This window comes from Rhinopithecus bieti, unplaced genomic scaffold (assembly GCF_001698545.2).
Source record: "Rhinopithecus bieti isolate Rb0 unplaced genomic scaffold, ASM169854v2 scaffold_84002, whole genome shotgun sequence".
Taxonomy (NCBI): Eukaryota; Metazoa; Chordata; class Mammalia; order Primates; family Cercopithecidae; genus Rhinopithecus; species Rhinopithecus bieti.
The window spans coordinates 5,286,170-5,308,022 of NW_016841755.1; the positions used below are offsets into that span (position 1 = coordinate 5,286,170).

General features: G+C 47.1%; 1 protein-coding gene across 1 annotated transcript in view; it reads left to right on the top strand.

Moving 5' to 3' along the window:
• The window catches only part of ATP9B (ATPase phospholipid transporting 9B), a 306,136-nt gene that overhangs the window by 256,672 nt on the left and 27,611 nt on the right, over positions 1–21,853 (top strand). The window contains 10 exon segments of the mRNA XM_017866120.1: positions 2,510–2,671; positions 3,379–3,471; positions 9,388–9,471; positions 9,879–10,049; positions 14,982–15,080; positions 16,876–16,965; positions 18,082–18,226; positions 18,430–18,494; positions 20,167–20,322; positions 20,491–20,555. Of these exon segments, the coding sequence (XP_017721609.1) occupies positions 2,510–2,671; positions 3,379–3,471; positions 9,388–9,471; positions 9,879–10,049; positions 14,982–15,080; positions 16,876–16,965; positions 18,082–18,226; positions 18,430–18,494; positions 20,167–20,322; positions 20,491–20,555 (1,130 nt within the window).

The following is a 21,853-nucleotide window of genomic DNA, read 5'->3' on the forward strand; positions in this document are numbered from 1 at the left end:
AGGGTGTCATCTCTGCACGCTCCCTCCCCACACATGGTGTTAGGGTGTCATCTCTGCACGCTCCCTCCCCACACATGGTGTTAGGGTGTCATCTCTGCACGCTCCCTCCCCACACATGGTGCCCTGCTGTGTCAAGTTCAAAGTGTGAAAAAGAAAGGAAGCAGCTCTTCACCCTCAGACATTGGAAAGTTATGCTGGAGGTATTCTGTGGTCATACGTGTGGGGAATTGCTTAGAAAATCTGATTTTAAAAAAGGTTCCTGGTCTGCCTGTGAGTGCATGTCTGGAGGGCTCCTGTGAGAAAGCGTGAGGATGGAGCCCTGGCGTCCTCCTGGTGGCCTTGCTGTGCTGACTGTCCACCGCGTGCCCTCACACCTCGTTTCTCAAATCCTCGCTGCAGCTCTGAGCAGTGCCTCGGCATGGCTGTTCTGTAGACGAGGACCCTGGGGTTGCAGAGGTGCAGCCATTTGCCCAGGGTTTGTTCCTAACCTGAGCAGCTGGCCACAGAGCCAGAGCTCTGGAGAACTTTGCTGTAGTCTCTCTAAGAGTGTGAACTTATCCTCACAGGAATGTTCAGAAGGCCCTAAGATTGACTTAATATCCTGGACACTAGACAGAATTTAAAATGTTCCTGAAGTGACTTGAGTTCTCAGAACCCAAGATTTTAAAACCATTTGTTTGCTGACAGTGAGGTAGAGGTTAAAACTGAAGGCAAGGACATGCTCATCAGAAGAGGGGCGTGAGAATGAGGTGGTGGTTTGAGAAGAGGCCTCGCCTAGGCCGTGAGGTGCTTCAGCACTGTTGGTGGTGGCAGGCCTGCAGAACAGAGAGGAGACCCCGAAGGAAGCGGCTGTGGTTCTGGGCTGTCCTGCAGTGGTGTGGGACGTTGGAGAGAGCATGCTCTCCATGGTTAGTGTGCTCTCCATGGTTAGCATGTTCTCCGTGGTGAGTGTGCGCTCCATGGTTAGCATGCTCTCCGTGGTTAGCATGTTCTCCGTGGTTAGCATACTCTCCGTGGTTAGTGTGCACTCCATGGTTAGCATGCTCTCCGTGGTTAGCGTGTTCTCCCTGGTTAGTGTGTTCTCCGTGGTTAGCATACTGTCCGTGGTTAGCGTGCTCTCCATGGTTAGCATGCTGTCCTTGGTTAGCGTGCTCTCCGTGGTTAGCATGCTCTCCATGGTTAGCGTGTTCTCTGTGGTTAGCGTGTTCTCCGTGGTTGGCGTGCTCTCTGTGGTTGGCGTGTTCTCCTTGGTTGGCGTGCTGTCTGTGGTTGGTGTGCTCTCCGTGGTTAGTGTGCCTTTAGCTGCATAATAGGATTGGTATACCCTATTTATCTAATTAATATCTGGTAGGGAGTTCCTTTTATAAAGACAGACTTTTATCAGAAAACAATACTTTTTGTCATAAAATACTGTTCACAAAATATTAACTCTAAAAATTGCTCTTCCACTTGTGATTGTTAAATTTTAATAAATCAATAAATAATTATCAATAAGAATATGTTCTATTTATGAGTACCTGCCATATGCCAGGGAATCACTCATGTTATTTTGGCCTCAAAACAATTTGGAAGTCATTTTTCCACTTGACAGAAGAGGAGTGTGTTCCCAGCAGAATGACGACCTGGCCACAAAAGTGCCGACTTCCACACTTGGCTTAGAACCCAGGCCTGCTTTCTCCTTGTCTATTTTGTCTCCTTTAAACTTGCAAAGATTACATGTAGACACATTAATAGAGTTAATTACTCACCAGTTTCTCTTATTTTAGAAAAATAAATACTGTAAACATGAGATTCAAACTATTTCCCCTTTCATGGAGTCCATGGAACTGGGGAGGGAGAAACCTTGAAAAGTCGGATCACTTGCTCCCTGCCCCCAGACTGATGGGGTGAGCTGCATTCTCGATTTTAACACCATCTGGCTCTAGGGAGCAGTTAACACAAATTGTAAAGAAAGTCTTTATGATCCATCATGGTCTTTATTTTAAAGAATAATACCGGGCCGGGTGCGGTGGCTCACACCTGTAATCCCAGCACTTTGGGAGGCCGAGGCGGGCGGGTCACGAAGTCAGGAGATCGAGACCATCCTGGCTAACACAGTGAAACCTTATCTCTACTAAAAATACAAAACAAATTAGCCGGGTGTGGTGGCGGGCACCTGTAGTTCCCAGCTACTCAGGAGGCTGAGGCAGGAGAATGGCGTGAACTTGGGAGGCAGAGTTTGCAGTGAGCTGAGACCGTGCCACTGCAGTCCAGCCTGGGTGACAGAGCGAGATTCCGTCTCAAAATAATAATAATAATACCAAGTGACTTTGGTCATATTGCTTAGGATTACTCTAGAACAATGTTATTCAAACGTATATACTTAGCCATGAAAACAAAATGTTCTGAACACCTAAGTTTTTCTGCAGCTGTCCCATGTTGGCGAGCTTTCTGAGCACCTCCGTGCTGGCTCACCCGCGTGCAGCTTTCCTGAGTCAGTGGTGGCCTCAGGCGTTGCTGTCTCCCACAGGTTGCTCTGGTGCAGTGGACAGAAAGTGTGGGCCTCACGCTGGTCAGCAGGGACCTCACCTCCATGCAGCTGAAGACCCCCAGTGGCCAGGTCCTCAGCTTCTGCATCCTGCAGCTGTTCCCCTTCACCTCGGAGAGCAAGCGGATGGGCATCATCGTCAGGGTGAGGCTGCGGCAAGGGTGCCATGCGATGGCTTCGGACATTACGTTTTCAGGCCTTTTAGACACAAATTTTCCCAAAAGAAAGTTAAATATTTACTCAAGTGTTTTATGCTGTTACAGTTTTTTTTTTTTTAATGAAATCTAAGCTGATAATCTGTGTTTGGGAAGCCACTGTGTCTCTAGTGAGATAAAATAACTCTCCCAAGTCAACCTAGCCAGAATCAATAATGTGGGATTTATTTATTTTTTCAAATCAACAACTAAAGCTGTTTCGATTTCAACAAAAATAAGAAGCCAAAGAGTTTGACTTTTGAACATTGATTTATGACCATAAAGTTGCCAAAATGTACCTTAATTTTTTTAGCAAACACCAAAATCATGTCTTGGAAGTTGACTAAACAATGAAGCATTAAATCCAACTGTAAAAGTGTAAGAGAATGGATGCAACCCAAATCATACTCATTAACACGTTCAGACCTTCAGCCGAGCGTCTCAGGATGCACAATCCTGTTCTCAGTCCTGCTGGCACTGGTGCTGAAGAGCAGGACTAGCTCTCTGTGTAGAAACACGTGTGAGTAGCTTACCACACAGGAACACGTTCATAGGAATTGAATTGCTTTTTCCGTTATGTGTTTTATTAGACTAGCAGTTATTTGCAGCAAGCAATGCAGCCTAAATGTGCTTCTGTTGATTGTTGTTCTGTGATAGGACGAATCCACGGCAGAAATCACATTTTACATGAAGGGCGCCGATGTGGCCATGTCTCCTATCGTGCAGTATAACGACTGGCTGGAAGAGGAGGTATGTGAATGATTCTCCACGTGGTTCACAGTGTTTTTGTGAACTTGACTGAATAGATGACAGAAAAAGGATATCCTTTCCCCAGCTTGTAGACACTGGTATCATTGGATAAATTGAGCGTCAAAATGTCAAGCCAGATGCTGATGGGAACCACATAGGTTGTCAAACACAGTATCATTTTATACTAAATCATTTTAAATGCTTACAGTTCTCAATTTCATAAAGAAGAAAGGGCAAGAGTCCTGTCTATTTATAAATAGTTTACTTTTTTTTTTGAGACAGACACTCTCTGTCAGCCAGGCTGGAGTGCAGTGGCATGATCTCGGCTCACTGCAAACTCCACCTCCCAGGTACAAGCCCACCTCCTAGGTTCAAGCGATTCTCCTGCCTCAGCCTCCCAAGTAGCTGGGACTACAGGCACATGCCACCAAGCCTGGCTAATTTTTTTTTGTATTTTTTAATAGAGACGGGGTTTCACCATGTTAGCCAGGATGGTCTCTATCTCCTGACCTTGTGATCTGCCCGCCTTGGCCTCCCAAAATGCTGGGATTCCATGCATGAGCCACCATGCCCAGCCAACAGTTTACTTTCTATGTGAATAACAATCATTTTGTTTTGTGGGTGAGTGCATGTCAGTCTATACAAGTAGGTCCTTACAAAGAATATTTTGTTTATAATAGTGAGAAATAGAAGGCATTATCAATCATTCATTATTCTGAAATAATACTTTATATGTAATCAAAGTTATATTTTAATGTATTTCTTTTGTAACATAAATATTTGCAAGGAAATTTTCATTAGAATTTTAACCTGATGCAAATTTGTGCATAAGATTCACCTAAAATCAGAACATAAGATACAAATAAGAAGCAATCCCATATTTCATTAAATTCTCCTGAAGTAACCAGGATCTGTGGGTCGTCTCATGAGATGGTTTTGTTTATCGTTAAGCTTATGTATAAACCAGTGGTTGGATTTCCGAGGAAAGCAGAGTGTTGGCATTGCCGTCGACACGGCCCTTTTTGCTGTGTGCGTGTTGCTGTTGGAATTCACAGTCTCTCCTCCCCCCCTGGGACCTCAGAGACGGTCTGTCCGTGCAGCCTCCACACCCCAGTGTTCACGATGGTATTGGTAATATGAATCAATATCTCCTTCAGGGCTCTTTAATTTAATCAGGGACATGAATAAATTAAACTCCCTGAAGACCTAGTAAAGTACCATAAAAATTACTTTTGGTCATAATGACGTGCAATTATTGTAAAATACTTGTTTAACTTATTTAGCTTTATGAGGTCAAATCAATAAATGTCTTGCAACAGACAGATAATGTCAGTATGTCTTTCGCAAAGGTAAGTCTATTAAAAATTCTATGCACATTTATTTTCTCAACATTGTATTTTCTTTCCTTGGATGAATTGTTGTCCCCTTCGTCAGTGTCTTTGTTGTGGTGCTACTGCAGTAGGAAAGCCTCTCCTTTATTACAGACTAAACAGGACAGCAGGCTCTTCAAGCGCGTTATTCCGCTTCCTTCAGGCTCCTCCAGAGCTGAATTCTTGGCTGTCAACTTGTGTTCTCCAAATGTTTAAAAAAAAAAAAAATTTCTGTGATCACATAACAAAACCAGTTTTTGCAAACCTGAGATGTAAGAATATGTGAGTCTGTGAACAGACTTAAAATAGTGATGTTCTGGATAGCTGGAGGTGTTGAGGTGATTGGCTTCCTTCCCTCTAAACACAAACTTGAGTTAGGCCCTGGACATTGTATCGTAAAGGAAACAAGCACAGGTGACCCTAAACAACACGAAGGTCAGGGGCTCCAACCCCCCGCACAGTTGAAAATCAGCCTATCACTTCGGACTCCCAAACATATAACTACTGATAGCCTCCTGTCGACCGAAGCCATACCAGTAACAGGGATAGATCAATTATCACAATGTGTATGTTATGTGAATTGCATTCTGCATTGTTACAAGAAAGTAAGTTAGAGCAAAGAAAGTGTTATTAAGAAAATCATAAGGAAGAGAAAATGTATCTACTCATCAGCAAGTGGGAGTGGGCCATCGTGATGACCTTCTGACCTTCTTCCTCACCGTCTTCACCTTGAGGAGGCTGAGGAGGAGGAGGGGTTGGTCTTGCTCTCTCAGGAGGGCAGAGGCAGAACAGGTGAAGGAGGTGGAAGTGGAGGCAGGAGGCGCAGGCTCATTCCACATAAGCTTTACTGAAAAAAATTTGCGTAAAAGTGGACCCACGCTATTCAAACCCATGTTGTTTAAGGGCCATCTGTAGCTAAAATTGGGAATGACAGGAGGTATAATGGATGACAGCCTTGCCTTTGTAATTCACAGTAATTGTCACCTCCTTTGTCTCCTGTAACACATGACCCTATAGAAGTCACTATTCCGATTCCTACACAGGAGACGGGAAGAGACACAGCTGTTGGATGCATGAAGAGGGGTGCTAGACCCACACCTCTCCTCCAGCCCTTCCTGCCATCCCTGCAGCCTCCAAACCAAAGTCAAATCCAATCAACTGGATGAATTAAAAAGAAATTGCAAAAAATCTGAAGAGTTCAATAATGATTATTTGCCTACAAATTAACCTGGATCAGCAGATACAGTACACTGGCTTCATTAGAGTGGGGCCTCTCGTGTGGAGAGCTGCCTGTTTCCCAGGAGAGATGATGGGTGATGACAGGGTCTCTGCGCGTGACTGGGGGCCTGTGATGTACATGCGTGCACCATGATGTGTTTCCAAGCATGTGGGTGTGCCTGGGTGGTTTCTCAACACTTCTCCTGGGCAGTGCTGAGAAAGGTCAGATGCCCAAAGTCCCAGCTCCCTGGGCCGCAACTGCCCATCTCTGGCTTTCTGTTGCTGCCTGCGGAGCTGGCCTCTCCGCTGCACGTCCACCCTGAGGTCTGGCGGAGCTTTCCTTAGGGGCACTGTCACATTTCCTCTCCCGACCATGCAGACTCTCAGTGTTCAGTGCAACCTTGCACAAACCAGATTTACTAGAATTTGATCTTCTTTTCTGTAAACAAATGTTGCTAATTAACTTCTTTAGGATATCTTTGCTTAAATGTCTGCATTATCAATGTTCACATTTTTAATGTTTTAAATATACATTGAAAATAATGTTTTTGATTAGTTGTTCTCTAGCTATAATATAGAGCTCTGTTCTCCTTGGAGGTTACCAAAATAGCCTCTAGAAGACCTCTCCTCTCGCCGTGGATCATGGTGGCAGGGCAGGTTTGCAGCTGCACCACCTCTGTGGGGCTCATTGTGGGCCATAGCTGAGTTGGGAGTGTCCACCTGAGCTGCAGAAAGTTCCTGGGGCTTCAGGAAGATGTGATTACCACTGATTTCTTTGTATTATCAACCCTAATGCCAGAGACTGCTAAACCTGCCAGAGACAGGAGCGTTATAAACATTGTTAAAATTTGGAAGAGTTCCTCAAATTCGAAGTTTAAGAGGAAGTCAACAACAACTGGATGGAGAGTCTTAAGCAGCCAATCTTTCAGGACCTTCCAGAACACAGACAAGCCCTGTCGACAGGGAGGGTTGCTGTTAAAGCATCTTAAAGTATGTTAGCCCTAATAATTGCTAGGCCGGGCGCGCTGGCTCACGCCTGTAATCCCAACACTTTGGGAGGTTGAGGTGGGCGGATCACGAGGTCAGGAGAACGAGACCATCCTGGCCAACATGGTGAAACCCCGTCTCTACTAAAGATACAAAAAAATTAGCCAGGCATGGTGGTGTGCACCTGTAGTCCCAGCTGCTGGGGAGGCTGAGGCAGGAGAATGGCGTGAACCCGGGAGGCGGAGCTTGCAGTGAGCCGAGATCACACCACTGTACTCCAGCCTGGGCGACAGAGCAAGACTCCATCTCAAATAAAAAAGTAGAAACTGCTAGATTCAAAAATTGATAGTTTGGACAGTTATATAGCTTAGTGTTCGTTACTTTGTTTTTTTAAATGTACTTTTCATAGAATACACCACAACTTTAAAGCTTAGGCACACCTCACCCAGCACTTAGTAATCAACTGTAAGGTCCCTGTGTGTCCCTGGAAGAGGGCCCCGCTGTCCTGAGCCCTGTCCTGGTCCACACAGCAGAGGGGGGTGGAGTTGTCTCCTGACAGCCCCAGCACCCCCTTAGCTGTCCGGGAGCCTAGCACCCTCCCATCCCTGCCTCTTGTCTGCACCCCCCAGACGTTGGCCTCTTGGGCAGGACTGTGTGCTCACAGCTAAGTCGTGGACCTGCCTGGGCACCCAGGAAACCACCAGAGCCCTCCTGCCCATGTCTGCCCAGTTGCCTGCACCGCCTTGTGCCGGGTAGGAGGCCCACTGGTGCCCTCCTGCCCACATCTGCCGGGTCGCCCACACCGCCTTGTGCCGGGTGGGAGAGCGGGCTGGGTTTGTTTCTTCACCCTGCCCTGCAGGAACACGTGCTTCATGCGTCTATTCCTGTGGCCCCGCAAGGCCTGTCCCTCTGGGTGTCCTTCACGTCACCACAACCATGTGAGGGAGGAACTGTTTTCACTTTGCACACAAGGAAATGGCATAGAAAGCGCAGAGTTCCAGAACCGGCTTCTGCAGCTCTGCCAGATTCTCTCTGCTGGCTATGTGGAAGTGCAGGATGTAGCTATTGACTATGAGCATTCTCGTTCAGGCCTTTTAAAACCTGACCCTTGTTCATGTAAAAGGAACATGGCACCTGTCAACCTCTTGTGGACATCAGGGTCTACTTTTTAAGTACAGGTTGAACTTCCAGGACTGGGATGTGTGTCACTGGTATGAGCAGTTTAACTTCGAGAGTGTTACCTCCGCACAGGTTTGCTCCTGCACCACCCCTCTGGGACCGGTTTGCGCCTTGTCCCAGAGAGCCTGTTTCTTCGCCCCATCACCAGCTAAAACTGTTGCACTTTTACCTCGAATTGGAAAGTCGTATTTTTTATTTTGACGCCTTCCCTGACCGTGAACACGGTTAGCCCTGTTTCATGTGCCCATTGCAGGCGTTTCCTTGTCTTGCTTCAACACGCACATCAGGCCCCATGACTCCTGCAGGCCCCCCTGCTCTGGAAGCCGGAATGCAGGGTAAGGCTCATGAGCTTTGGGATCTGGCCGTGTCCCCACCAACCCCAGCTCTCACCGCGGCCCTGCACTCCTGCCCTCTCCTCCATCACTGACTGCACTTACTGTACGTGATCGGCTGCCCTGCAAGGCCAGTTACATGCATGTTTAAAATAGAGCAACAAGAACTTACACAGATTCACAGGGTTAGTCCCAGAGCAACACTCTTACGAGCCCATTTCTATTAAGGAGGAAACAAGCACAGAAAAATTAGGTCATTTGCCCAAAAACACAGAGTCTGTGGTAGAAACAGTTTTCAGGCCCAGCCATCTGGTTCTAAATCCGTGGTATTACAACATGCCAGGGGGTGCACCTCTCCCCCGGTGCAGGAGCCCTCCCTGGCACCAGGTGCTCCCCTCGCCCCGTCCCCAGCACTGCCATGTGCACCCTCCGTGTGTTCTTGCTACATGCAGTCTGGTGTCCACACTCTGGAGTGGTGGTGTTGAAGGATTCAGGTTATGTTTTCTTGAAAAGCCCGTGCTGTGGTAAAAGGAAGCTCTTCCAGGCACCAGGGGAGTCCACGCGGAGTGCGCCCCAACTCCGTCCAGTGTCTTTGCCTCTCGAGTGAAGGGGTTAGTGGGATTCGAGATACCAGACGGGTCGGGAGGTTAAAAGGATGCGTTGTATATAAAGGCGTCCCTCTGCTGAGTCGTCTCTGGCCTTGGTGATGAAGGTAGGCACAGGACATGAGGGCAGGGCACCAATGGTCAGAGTGTGGTGCTACCCTGGCCCCACACACGGCTGCAGGGGCTCTGTGGGGCCCACCTGTGACTCGGCCTCTCCTTTTCCAGTGTGGAAACATGGCTCGCGAAGGACTGCGGACCCTCGTGGTTGCAAAGAAGGCGTTGACAGAGGAGCAGTACCAGGACTTTGAGGTGAGCTGACTCCCAGCCATCTCATCCTCCTACGACATTTCCTTCCTTCTGCTGAAATTAGTTCTTCCTGTCTGTATGAAATTAGAGCTGGGATTGCTGTAGTCTAGGAGTGAAGGCAACTTCACTCAGCAGGAGCATGGGGTGATCCTCTCTGCGTTTCTGTTTCTACCACTTCTCCAGCCTGCTGGGAAAGGAGTGTCATAGAAGCAAAGAAGTGCCAGTTTCCTTAGAATTGTGCTAGATAACTCCTAAGTGATCACAGTGCGGTCGAGTTGAGTACACATAGAGTATGTGCACACAGGCGCCTCCCCGACTGTCCCCAGAGCCCGTGCAGTCCAGCTCTATGGAGTACACACGTGGAGCACGTACACACGTGTGCACACAGGCGCCTCCCTCTCTGTCCCCAGAGCCGATACACTCAGGCCAAGCTGAGCATGCACGACAGGGCCCTCAAGGTGGCCGCGGTAGTTGAGAGCCTGGAGAGGGAGATGGAACTGCTGTGCCTCACCGGCGTGGAGGACCAGCTGCAGGCAGACGTGCGGCCCACGCTGGAGATGCTGCGCAACGCCGGGATCAAGGTACCGTGGGCTCACCTCTGCGGGTGCGCGCTGCTTGTGCTGAAGCAAACTGCTTTTCCTTGGGCACGCTGATTTGTGAAACTCCTGTGGGGTCATGGTTGTGAGCAAGCTCTGTAAGCAAAGCTGCTCACGAGCTCCCCTCCTTCCTTAGGGACGTCCGCGCACCAGTCCCCACGGACCGTCCCTGCTCTCAGCACCTTCTCTCCCACACCCTCTCCCTCTCGGTGCTATCCCTGGCCTTTCTGAGAGGAGCCCTGGTCCCAGCCCTGGCGATGTCAAACTCCCACATGCCATTTCCCAGGGATGGTTGTGTACCCCCCGACAGGATGCATGGGGCCAGTGCCCGTCGCCCTGGCCACCGCCAGCCAGGCGTCTGCAGCCATTCCTGGGTTGGCTGGCACTCATGTCCTTGCCCCTAGCCTGTCACAACCCCACACCTGGCAAGGCTGGGCCGCAGTGTTCTCTGTGTAACGTGGCCTCCTCTTGCAGGGGCCTGTGTGCCTCCCCTGTGAGCACTCACAGCTCCGGGTACGTCCAGTGTGACAGCATGTGTTCTGTGAGGATGGGAGTGCGTGAGAACTCAGCCCTCATGTGGGCTTTGGCTTGATTCTTGGTTAAATTTTGCCACATTTGGAATCATCTCATGCTTCAGGGCATTAGAGTTGAGAATATAGAATATTCAGACATGCACTACATCCATTTTATTGATGTTTTTGAAGAAATAATGCATCCACATTGTCACAAACTCAGCACAAAAGGACACCCAGTGGAAGCTGCTTCTCACTGCTGGGCTCAGCGGCAAGAGCCTGCCCCAGAGACGCCTGGACATGCAGGGAGGGGCAAAGCTGCTTGTCCTCCCTCTGGCTCTTCGTTCTTTCCCAGCACCTTCTCCGTAGCTGGAGGACACCCCCTCCACCTCGGCTGTGTGGCTCATGCCCCACCCACACCATGCTCCCAGCAGCAGTGTCCCAACTCCCAGCGGGCAGTGCCCACCTTCCTTGTGCTCACCAAGGCAGTGCCGCGTCTCATCCAGCTGTGTGGTCCTTGGCAGTTTAAATATGGTGTCTGCGAAATGTGAGTGTTTCCCTTGGATGGGAGAGGTTAGGCATCCTGGCCATGCTTCTTGGTGGCTTCCCCCAGATGCTGTGTGGCGGGGCCCATGCTCCCTGTCTGCCGACCTGCTCTCTGGCTCTTTCACTTACTGATGTGTCCTCTTCCTACACAGGGGAAATTAGCACCTGTGGTGTAAGTTTTATTTTTCAGGAGCTTTCCTCACATGTTCTCATTGAAGCCAAAAGGTCAACTGCAGATTGGTTAAGATAATTTATTTTAGCACTACCTCAAGGACCTGGGGCTCAGAATGGAAAAAAGTGTAACTTAGTTTTCAGAGAAAAGCTGCATATCTAGACTAAAGGGACGGAACTGTGAAGGACAGTGTCAGAAGTCAAAGCTTTGCCAACTTCAGATAAAAAATACATCCCTCAAGCTTCAACGAAGATGCTGTGCCATGGACAGAAAATGGGCAACTGTTTTCCTTGCTGTCTAGAGGTCTGCATGGTGAAGAGACTTGTAAGAGTTAATGTCCGTCTGAGATCGCAGTAGGAAGTGTATCATGATCACAGTAGGAAGCATGTCATGATCGCAGTAGGAAGTATGTCATGATCACAGTAGGAAGTGTGTCATGATCGCAGTAGGAAGTGTGTCAGGAGGCTGTTCATATCCGACTGAGATCACAGTAGGAAGTGTGTCATGATCGCGGTAGGAAGTGTGGCATGATCGCAGTAGGAAGTGTCTCATGAGGCTGTATCATATCCATCTGAGATCGCAATAGGAAGTGTATCATGATCGCAGTAGGAAGTATGTCATGATCTCAGTAGGAAGTGTGTCATGATCGCAGTAGGAAGTGTGTCATGATCGCAGTAGGAAGTGTGTCATGATCACAGTAGGAAGTATGTCATGATCGCAGTAGGAAGTGTGTCATGAAGCTGTATCTGGTTTCAGAGTAATTGTTCGTGTAGAAATTCAAAATTACAAGAGAACAATTCTGACTCAGAAAGTTTAGATTACTAAACTTAATTGTATTGTATAGCCAAAAAGTTGAATAAAGAAGTGTGATTAATGAGAAGCAGATGAGCTGGGTGTGGTACTGTGTGCCTGGGATCCCAGCTACTCAGGAGGCTGAGGCGGGAGGTTCAGTCGAGCCCCAGAGTTCATTGCAAGACCCATCTGTAAATCGACACGTGAATGAGTGACCAGATGACCCCTGCATTTCACTGTAACTTTTTAGTAAACTTCACCTCAGTCTACTTCTTACTTTATATGTGCTAGACTATTAGTATATTAGTAGTGTATATTAGTAGTGTATTAGTATATTAGTAGTGAATATCCCTTGTATTAAAATTTGGATCTTTGCATCAATTATTTGCTAAATTATATGACTTTGTCGAGTTTTGCTCTTTTTTCTGTACATTATGTAAAGTCTGACTTCAGATGTTCCTCTGAAACTCGAAGGTGATTTTCAGCGGGACCTCACTGTGTTTCCTGAATCCCACTCAGGTTGCCGCAGTGCTAGTTCTTCTTCAACTTTGTCATGATAATGTGTCATAATCTTAGGTCCAATAAATGAATGTAAGTCTGTAAAATAAATACAAAGCACAAATCTTAGACATTGAGAGAGCCACAGGTGGAGCGTGCTTAAGCAGGTAATCAGTACACTGTCGAAGTTGTTTTTCTGCTTCCTGTTTCCAAAAATGCATATTTCAATATAATACATACGAAATCTGAGAAATTCAGCGAATGAGAATATTAGTGGAATTTCTTTGCTGTTATATATATCAAATATCCTGATATGTATTAAGTATCCTGATATTTTATTGTCTAGGGATACATATATACATAAGATGTGCATGGGTATGCAATTTTTAAATGTAAAAATGCTACTATTTAACATGTTTTATATGACATAAACAACTTTTGGCTTGACTATGGGCCAGTTACCCATTGAACTTCCGTTTCCAACTTAAAAACTAGCAAACTGCAGTATGATCTCAGTAGGAAGTGTGTCATGATCGCAGTAGGAAGTGTGTCATGATCGCAGTAGGAAGTGTGTCATGATCACAGTAGGAAGTATGTCATGATCGCAGTAGGAAGTGTGTCATGAAGCTGTATCTGGTTTCAGAGTAATTGTTCGTGTAGAAATTCAAAATTACAAGAGAACAATTCTGACTCAGAAAGTTTAGATTACTAAACTTAATTGTATTGTATAGCCAAAAGTTGAATAAAGAAGTGTGATTAATGAGAAGCAGATGAGCTGGGTGTGGTACTGTGTGCCTGGGATCCCAGCTACTCAGGAGGCTGAGGCGGGAGGTTCAGTCGAGCCCCAGAGTTCATTGCAAGACCCATCTGTAAATCGACACGTGAATGAGTGACCAGATGACCCCTGCATTTCACTGTAACTTTTAGTAAACTTCACCTCAGTCTACTTCTTACTTTATATGTGCTAGACTATTAGTATATTAGTAGTGTATATTAGTAGTGTATTAGTATATTAGTAGTGAATATCCCTTGTATTAAAATTTGGATCTTTGCATCAATTATTTGCTAAATTATATGACTTTGTCGAGTTTTGCTCTTTTTTCTGTACATTATGTAAAGTCTGACTTCAGATGTTCCTCTGAAACTCGAAGGTGATTTTCAGCGGGACCTCACTGTGTTTCCTGAATCCCACTCAGGTTGCCGCAGTGCTAGTTCTTCTTCAACTTTGTCATGATAATGTGTCATAATCTTAGGTCCAATAAATGAATGTAAGTCTGTAAAATAAATACAAAGCACAAATCTTAGACATTGAGAGAGCCACAGGTGGAGCGTGCTTAAGCAGGTAATCAGTACACTGTCGAAGTTGTTTTCTGCTTCCTGTTTCCAAAATGCATATTTCAATATAATACATACGAAATCTGAGAAATTCAGCGAATGAGAATATTAGTGGAATTTCTTTGCTGTTATATATATCAAATATCCTGATATGTATTAAGTATCCTGATATTTTATTGTCTAGGGATACATATATACATAAGATGTGCATGGGTATGCAATTTTAAATGTAAAATGCTACTATTTAACATGTTTTATATGACATAAACAACTTTTGGCTTGACTATGGGCCAGTTACCCATTGAACTTCCGTTTCCAACTTAAAAACTAGCAAACTGCAGTAAAGGTCTTCATGAGCCTCCCAGCCTGGCAAACCGTGACTGTGTGCTGCTTTGGCAGGCCTTTGTGCTTGGTGTGGAATGCTGTGTGGACGACACCTTTGACACTCACAGCTATCCTTATTAGACCTTGCCTGCGAGTGCCGGGCACAGGTGTTACTCACGTGCCTCCAGATCTCAGCTGCTGTATCTACACATCACTGTGCTCTCACTTGTTCTACCTTAAGCAAGTTCACACACCGTTTAGTTGTGGTTGGATGTGTGTAGCGTGACCTTATTGAAGTCTGCGTTGCCGATTCTTGTGCAGCCATCACCACCATCCCCTCCAGAACTGTTCCATCTTCCTAAACAGGAACTGTCCATCTCCCCATTCCCCTTCCCCTAGACCCTGGCACCCACCGTCTACTTCTTTCTCTATGGATTGGATGGCTCTAGGGACCTCATGGAAATGGGATCAGACAGTGTTTGTCCTTTTGTGACTGGCTTCTTTCACTCAGCATAATGTCCTCAAGGTTGAACCACATTGCAGCCTGTGTCAGAATTTCCATCCTTTTCAAGGCTGAATAATACTCCGTTGTGTGGATGGAACACATTTTGCTCATCCATTTCTCTGTTGACGGGCACCCGGCTTGCTTCCACCTTTTGGCTGTTGGGAATTATGTGAGACTCAGAGATGAACATGTCCTTGTCTTGTTGAAGTTCACCAGTTTAAATTGCTTCGTAGATATGGATGCTAACAGGCGATAAACTCGAGACAGCTACTTGCATTGCCAAAAGTTCACATCTGGTGTCTAGAACACAAGATATTCATATTTTCAGACAGGTAAGTATGTATCTTAATCACTTTGAATTTTTAAACGTTTATCTCACAAAATAAAGCCTCTTGTTTTGTCAGAATATATGTTGTTATTTATTAATCACTAAATGTCTTTTAAAAGAAATATTGTAATTTTTTTAATTTATAAAAGCATGTTAAAATAGATATTTTAACCACATACATTAATAATGATCAAAAGCTGCTTTTTGACAGATTGAACAAACTCTAAGTTCAAAAGTATTTTTTGGTTATACTATTAGTATTATTTTTTGCTATTTTAAAAGAGGCATACTGCAGTTATTTTCAATTTGTAAAATATATATTGATAAAAAATTACGTTTTTCTACAAGTTACACGTATTACATGTTGTCCAGAAGCTGCTGTTGTGAAACAAGCTATAAATACAAAATAGGAATGTGTTTTTAATCACTGCCATTTTCAGAGCAAGTGCTGCCTTAATTAGTTCAAAGAAAATTGATAGAAATGATCTAAGTTTATGTGTTTACTGTATGTATTAGTTATGACTAAATTTAATTCAAACAAAAAATAAAAATTTCTTGTTCTTGATTGATGGTGGGTGAACAGACATTCTGTGTCTGCGTCTGTTCTAAATGAATCGCTTGCACCTACAGAAGGAGTTATTTGAATATAATTTACATGTAAATGTAGTTTGTTTTGAAGCATCAGAATCGCAAATTAGGCCCTGAAGACTACTATTTGCAATTAAATTATTAATGCTTCTGATAAAACTTCAGATCAATTTTTGTTGACTTTTCAGTGTTATAGCACCACAAATTAAATTTTTCACAATAAAACCTACCTATTTAAAGATGAGTCTGAGATTGTTAATTTGAACCACATGAAGCTTTTAATTTATTTTGGTCCTATTAATAGGACTATTAATATATCATTTATTTTATGCTCCATAAAATCTCCACAGAAAGAATATGAAAAACCAGTTACATTGGTTTCTGAAACGTTTTTGTTCTAAAACGAAGGATATTTCAAGATTACGACTTAATTTTACTCTCTTAGGTTTTTTAAAAATCCCTCAGACACTGAGTAAAAACTAATGGAGTAAGTTGAAACCCATGGCAGAGACAACACGAGCAATTAAGTATTTTGCATTATTTGACCTATTATGAAAAGAGATGTATTTACATAACACCTTGGTTTGAGAGCGTCCTGTCTCTTACCCGATGCGTGGCGACGATGTGTGGCGACGATGTGTGGCGATGAGGAGCTCGGCCTCCCTGGGCTCTGGGGCCCTGTTGGGTGGAAGCCTCGTTCTGCAGAGCCATGTCCGTGATGCTGCCAGTCAGTGACTCTCAGCCATGCTGCTCCCCACACCAGCCTGCCCTGGCCTGTTGCTCTGATAAATAATCACCTCGTGAAAATTACAAGAAAATTCTTAATCATTATCATTGTATGTTAAGGGAGTGTATTTATAAAAGGCAATTACTTTCCCAAACTATCCAGAGGGTAATTATTAACTCATAGGCACCCTTTACGTAAATTTCATCAGAGTGATGATTCCACTGCATTCCTCACTCTTAAGTTTCCTGCTTGCAGTTGCCACAAATTTGAAAATGATTTGTGTTAACTGAGTGGGTAGACACACCCAGCACTGCCGGAGGAATTGGAAAAGACCTTCTTCTGCGTCCAAATCATAAAGCTACTTTAGTTTTAGATAATAACCCCAAAACATTCCACCGTGACTCTGCAAATAATGCCCTGTTTCTCTGTGCCTCTAACTTAGACGACACTTTAATTTGGGATTCTTTTTTCTCCCTTAATGGAGGTAACCAGTCGGGGAGAGGCACATTTGGAGCTGAATGCATTTCGAAGGAAGCATGATTGTGCACTGGTCATATCTGGGGACTCTCTGGAGGTAAGGCTGGACCCTGAGCGAGTACATGTGTGTGTGTGTGTCTGTCTGTCTGTGTCTCTGAGGCAAGGCTGGTCCCTGGCCGATTGTCTGTCTCTGAGGCAAGGCTGGACCCTGAGTGAGTACATGTCTGTCTGTCTGTGTCTCTGAGGCAAGGCTGGTCCCTGAGTGAGTACATGTCTGTCTGTCTGTGTCTCTGAGGCAAGGCTGGTCCCTGGCCCAGCGTGTCTGTCCATCCCAGTGCACCGAGGGCTTGTTGAGTCGAGTGCTTTTGCCTGTCTGTGCTGTTTCGGCAGTTTCCGTTCCGTAGCCGCGGCACCTGCCACTCTGGAAAACAGCCCCACCCTGAGGAGATGTCAGAGCTGGATCTCAGCGGTTATTATTCCTCCTTTACACATTGAGAGTCTGAAAGCAGGGCTGGGTCACGGTGATTGTTACTCCTCCGTCAGACATTGAGAGCCTGAAAGTGCTGCAGGAAACCTGGAGCAGGAGCGACAGGAGCCTGTCCAGCGCCGTGGTTCTGGCTCTCTGTCCTGTCCACGTTGCATCCGCTGGAGCAGGAGTGTCCAAAGTAGCTTCATGCCTCGTTTTCCTTGCACGTGTGGCCCCCGCCTGAGAGAGCTGTGGCACCGAGGCTGGTGGGAGCCTCCCCCTGCACAGCTTTTGCACAGGCTCCTGGACTTAATCGTCCTGGACCTCTGTGTTGCTAGTGTCCCCAGAACAAGCACTCCAAGAAATCTGGCAGAAGCTGCCCCAGAACGTCACTGGGTCACATGAAGTTGTTCAAGAAAGTCACTAAGGCAGCCTGGATTCCAGGGGAGGGGGATCAGACCAGAAGGTCATGTCGTAGCTCAAATCACAGAAGATTATCGCTGGTACTTCAAGTGGAAGAACTTCCGTGGGCAGGAGGATGGTTCCATGTTATATAGAATTTCTTCCCATGATTTTTATATTTTCTGCTGTCCGTGAGTCTTGTGAAATGATTCACAGAATACTGAAAAGATTGAGAATGGTTGCGTCTGTTGGCTTTGCTCCCGTGGTTTTGCACTTTCTGCATTACACAAATCTGGGACAGTGTTGTCGACCATAAGACAAAATAACACAGGCTTTGTTGTCCAGGTTTGTCTAAAGTACTACGAGCATGAATTTGTGGAGCTGGCCTGCCAGTGCCCTGCCGTGGTGTGCTGCCGCTGCTCGCCCACACAGAAGGCCCACATCGTGACACTGCTGCAGCAGCACACGGGGAGACGCACCTGCGCCATTGGTGAGAGCCGCCCACCCCTCTCACGGGGAGGTCTCCAGAGAAACGCGCAGGCTGACATTGATGGGCAGAGTTTGTTCCATCTCTAAAACTAGACTGATTTCGTCTCCATTCGTGGAAGTTTCTGAAATAGCTGCTGTTGGTAACAAATGAAAAACATGATGATGGATGGGGTTTTATTTTATCTCACTTTTCTTGCTTCGCAGGTGATGGAGGAAATGATGTCAGCATGATTCAGGCAGCAGACTGTGGGATTGGGATTGAGGGAAAGGTAGGTTCCCCCTTTTATCAACACATCAGCACACACTCAGCACACAGCACACATCAACACGACTCAGCACATGCTGGGCCACGGCACACTCAGCACCTACTCAGTGCACGTCAGCACGTGCTTAGCGCACACTCGGTCAGCACACATCAGCACGTGCTTAGCACACAGCACACATCAGCACACAGTCAGCACACACTCCACATGCTCAGTCAACACACATCAGCACGTGCTCAGTGCACAGTCAGCACACACTCGGCACACACTTGATCAACACGTGCTCAGCGTGCACTCAGCACACTCGTTTAGCACACTACACACGCTCGGCACACACTAGGTCAGCACACGTCAGCACGTGGTCAGCGCATGCCTGGTCGTTTTACACCCAACACATACTCATTGCACGCTTGGTCAGAACACATGCTTGGTGAATGCACACTTGGTCAACACGTGTGTTCAGCACACAGTCAGCCAGCACAGCCTAAAGAGCCTGGTGTGTCCCAGGCACTGAACTGTACATTTGAGTGGAGGAGGAATTGGTCAGAGTCCCCTGCTTCAACCCCACATTTCGTAAAGACGATCCTGCCACGTGCATTAGAGCCCAGCCCTCGGCAACTTGCTGTTGGCGGAGTGGCATGCAGGGAGGTGTCACTCTTAGTCACCTGCCCTAGGTCTCAGCTCAGATGTTAGCAGACCCACCAGCGAGCCTTTCCGTGGCCTCCCTCCTGTTTCCCACACACCATTCTCTGTGTGGTTGCCTGTGTCTCCTGGCTGAGCTGTGGTTTGAGGTTCGTCTTCTGTGCCAGACTTATCTGTGTTACGCTCTCTTTATCCACAGTCACTTAAATATTAATACAGACACACCCAGAAAGACCTGGAAAATTCACCCAGCTCAAGCAAGCGTGGCTTTTTCCTTGGCTACTTCCTTTTGTAATGCCTTACAACAGAATTGTGAAAGAGGAGATAGATTATTTCTTTAAATGTGGAAAACGGAGAATTGTCTTGAAGAAGCCCAAGATGGGCCGGGCGCGGTGGCTCAAGCCTGTAATCCCAGCACTTTGGGAGGCCGAGACGGGCGGATCATGAGGTCAGGAGATCGAGACCATCCTGGCTAACACGGTGAAACCCCGTCTCTACTAAAAGTACAAAAAAAACTAGCCGGGCGAGGTGGCGGCGCCTGTAGTCCCAGCTACTCGGGAGGCTGAGGCAGGAGAATGGCGTGAACCCGGGAGGCGGAGCTTGCAGTGAGCTGAGATCCGGCCACTGTACTCCAGCATGGGTGACAGAGCGAGACTCCGCCTCAAAAAAAAAAAAAGAAGCCCAAGATGATAGGGGCGTCCTCCCGCAAGGCTGGCCCACGCTCAGATCACAAGGGAGTCCTTTGACAGGGCTGGCCCGGGCTCTGCGGCTCTGCTGACTCCTGTGACACCCACAGACTGTCGGAGCCCAGCTCTCCTGAAGCGCTTGTGAGAGCCTGGGCTGGTGCTGGGGGCTCTTCCTGCCCCTGTGCCTAAGACCACAGGACCTGTCCCTATTGACGTAGCTGAAGCTCTGGAAGTCCTGCAGAGAGAACTTCAGTCTTTGTCAAATGTAGGCTGAGTTCTACAACTCAGCTTTTGGAGTCTGATTTCCGGTGTCCGCAGTGTTTGAAAGGCCCCGTGTGCTTTTCTTTCAGGAGGGGAAGCAGGCCTCGCTGGCGGCCGACTTCTCCATCAGGCAGTTCCGGCACATTGGCAGGCTGCTCATGGTGCACGGACGGAACAGCTACAAGAGGTCGGCCGCCCTCGGCCAGTTCGTCATGCACAGGGGCCTTATCATCTCCACCATGCAGGTACTGAGCCTTCTGTGCTGGCACCGGGGAGGGCAGCGTCCGGGAGGGGGTGCTGAGTGCTGCCGGAAGTACCTGGGCTGTGCTTAGGAGGTCGCGCGGCCCCTCAGAGGCCTGGGCCGCAGGTGCTGGCGGAGCTGAGGGTTGTCTTCGTCTGTGCTCTCTCTCCAGGCTGTGTTTTCCTCAGTCTTCTACTTCGCATCCGTCCCTTTGTATCAGGGCTTCCTCATGGTGGGGTAAGTTACACTCGGCACCTGCCAGCCCATCCGGGGAGGACATCTATTTTGGAAAAAAAACAAAACATATATAGAAGATGCTTGATACAGTCATCATTTAGAATGAATAATACTGATGTAAAAACAACATTTTACTTGGGTGAACTTCAGGACAACACCTGCACACGTGTTCCTCCTGGGATTTTCTTACTAGATTTTGTTTTCAAGTGGAAGCCATCATTTGTGTCAGGAACTGTGTTGGATCTGAGATTTTTAAAGGGTCCCGTGGCAGAAGGCAGAGGGACAGAGTGGCCACTGACAGGCCCTCCCGGCTCTCTGCAGGCTGCCCTCCCCTGGCTGGGGCTTCATCCTGCTATGGGGCGTGGCCAGCAGCAGAGAACAGTAAGTGTGGGGATATAGCATGGCGTGCATCAAAGCAAACACCGTCAGTCTCTCCCGGGCAGGAATGGAATCTCGTTTTCAAAGATAACAGCACCAGGGCTGTGCGTGGTGGCTCACGCCTGTAATCCCATGCTTTGGGAGGTTGAGGTGGGCGTGGATGGATCACCTGAGGTCAGGAGTCCGAGACCAGCCTAACATGGCAAAACCCTGTGTCTACTAAAAATACAAAAAATTAGCCAGGCGTGGTGGTGTGTGCCTGTAATCCCAGCTACTCGGGAGGCTGAGGCACAAGAATCACTTGAACGCGTGAGGTGGAGGTTGCAGTGAGCTGAGATCATGCCATTACAGTCCCGCTTGGGCAACAAAGCCAGACTCCATCTCAAAAAAAAAAAAAAAAAAGTAAAGATAACAGCACCAGCGTCTTAGAAAAGGACACCAGAAGTGCAGCCGGCATGCGACGTGCATTGAAAGCTGAGCTGATTTTGCCGACCGCGCCTACAGTATCTGCAAAACAGGAACTTCCTGTGAAGGGTGAATAGGTGGGAATTTCTCTTTTCCTCCTCCTTTGTGGTTATGCCTAGAAATGAAATCAGTGTGACTGTTCGTGTTGGCAGCAAACTAAAAGCAGCCTCTCCTCTACCGCTGACCTCCCTGACCTCTGCAAAACTTATTCCCACCTTAACCAGGTTGTACCCCACAAAGAGTCTCAGAAAATACTTTAATAGTGACAGCTGCTGGCCTCAGTGCTCTCGGCATTGAACATGCTTTCATCCTCACCTTGTCCCCACTTCATGTGTGAGAAAAGTGAGAGACACAGAGAGCTCAGGAACTTGCCTGTGGGAGGCCCAGCTCAGACCTGAGTCGTCAGGGGCTGCCGCCGGGTGCTGCTCCCCCCCGTCACGCAGCCACCGAGCTTA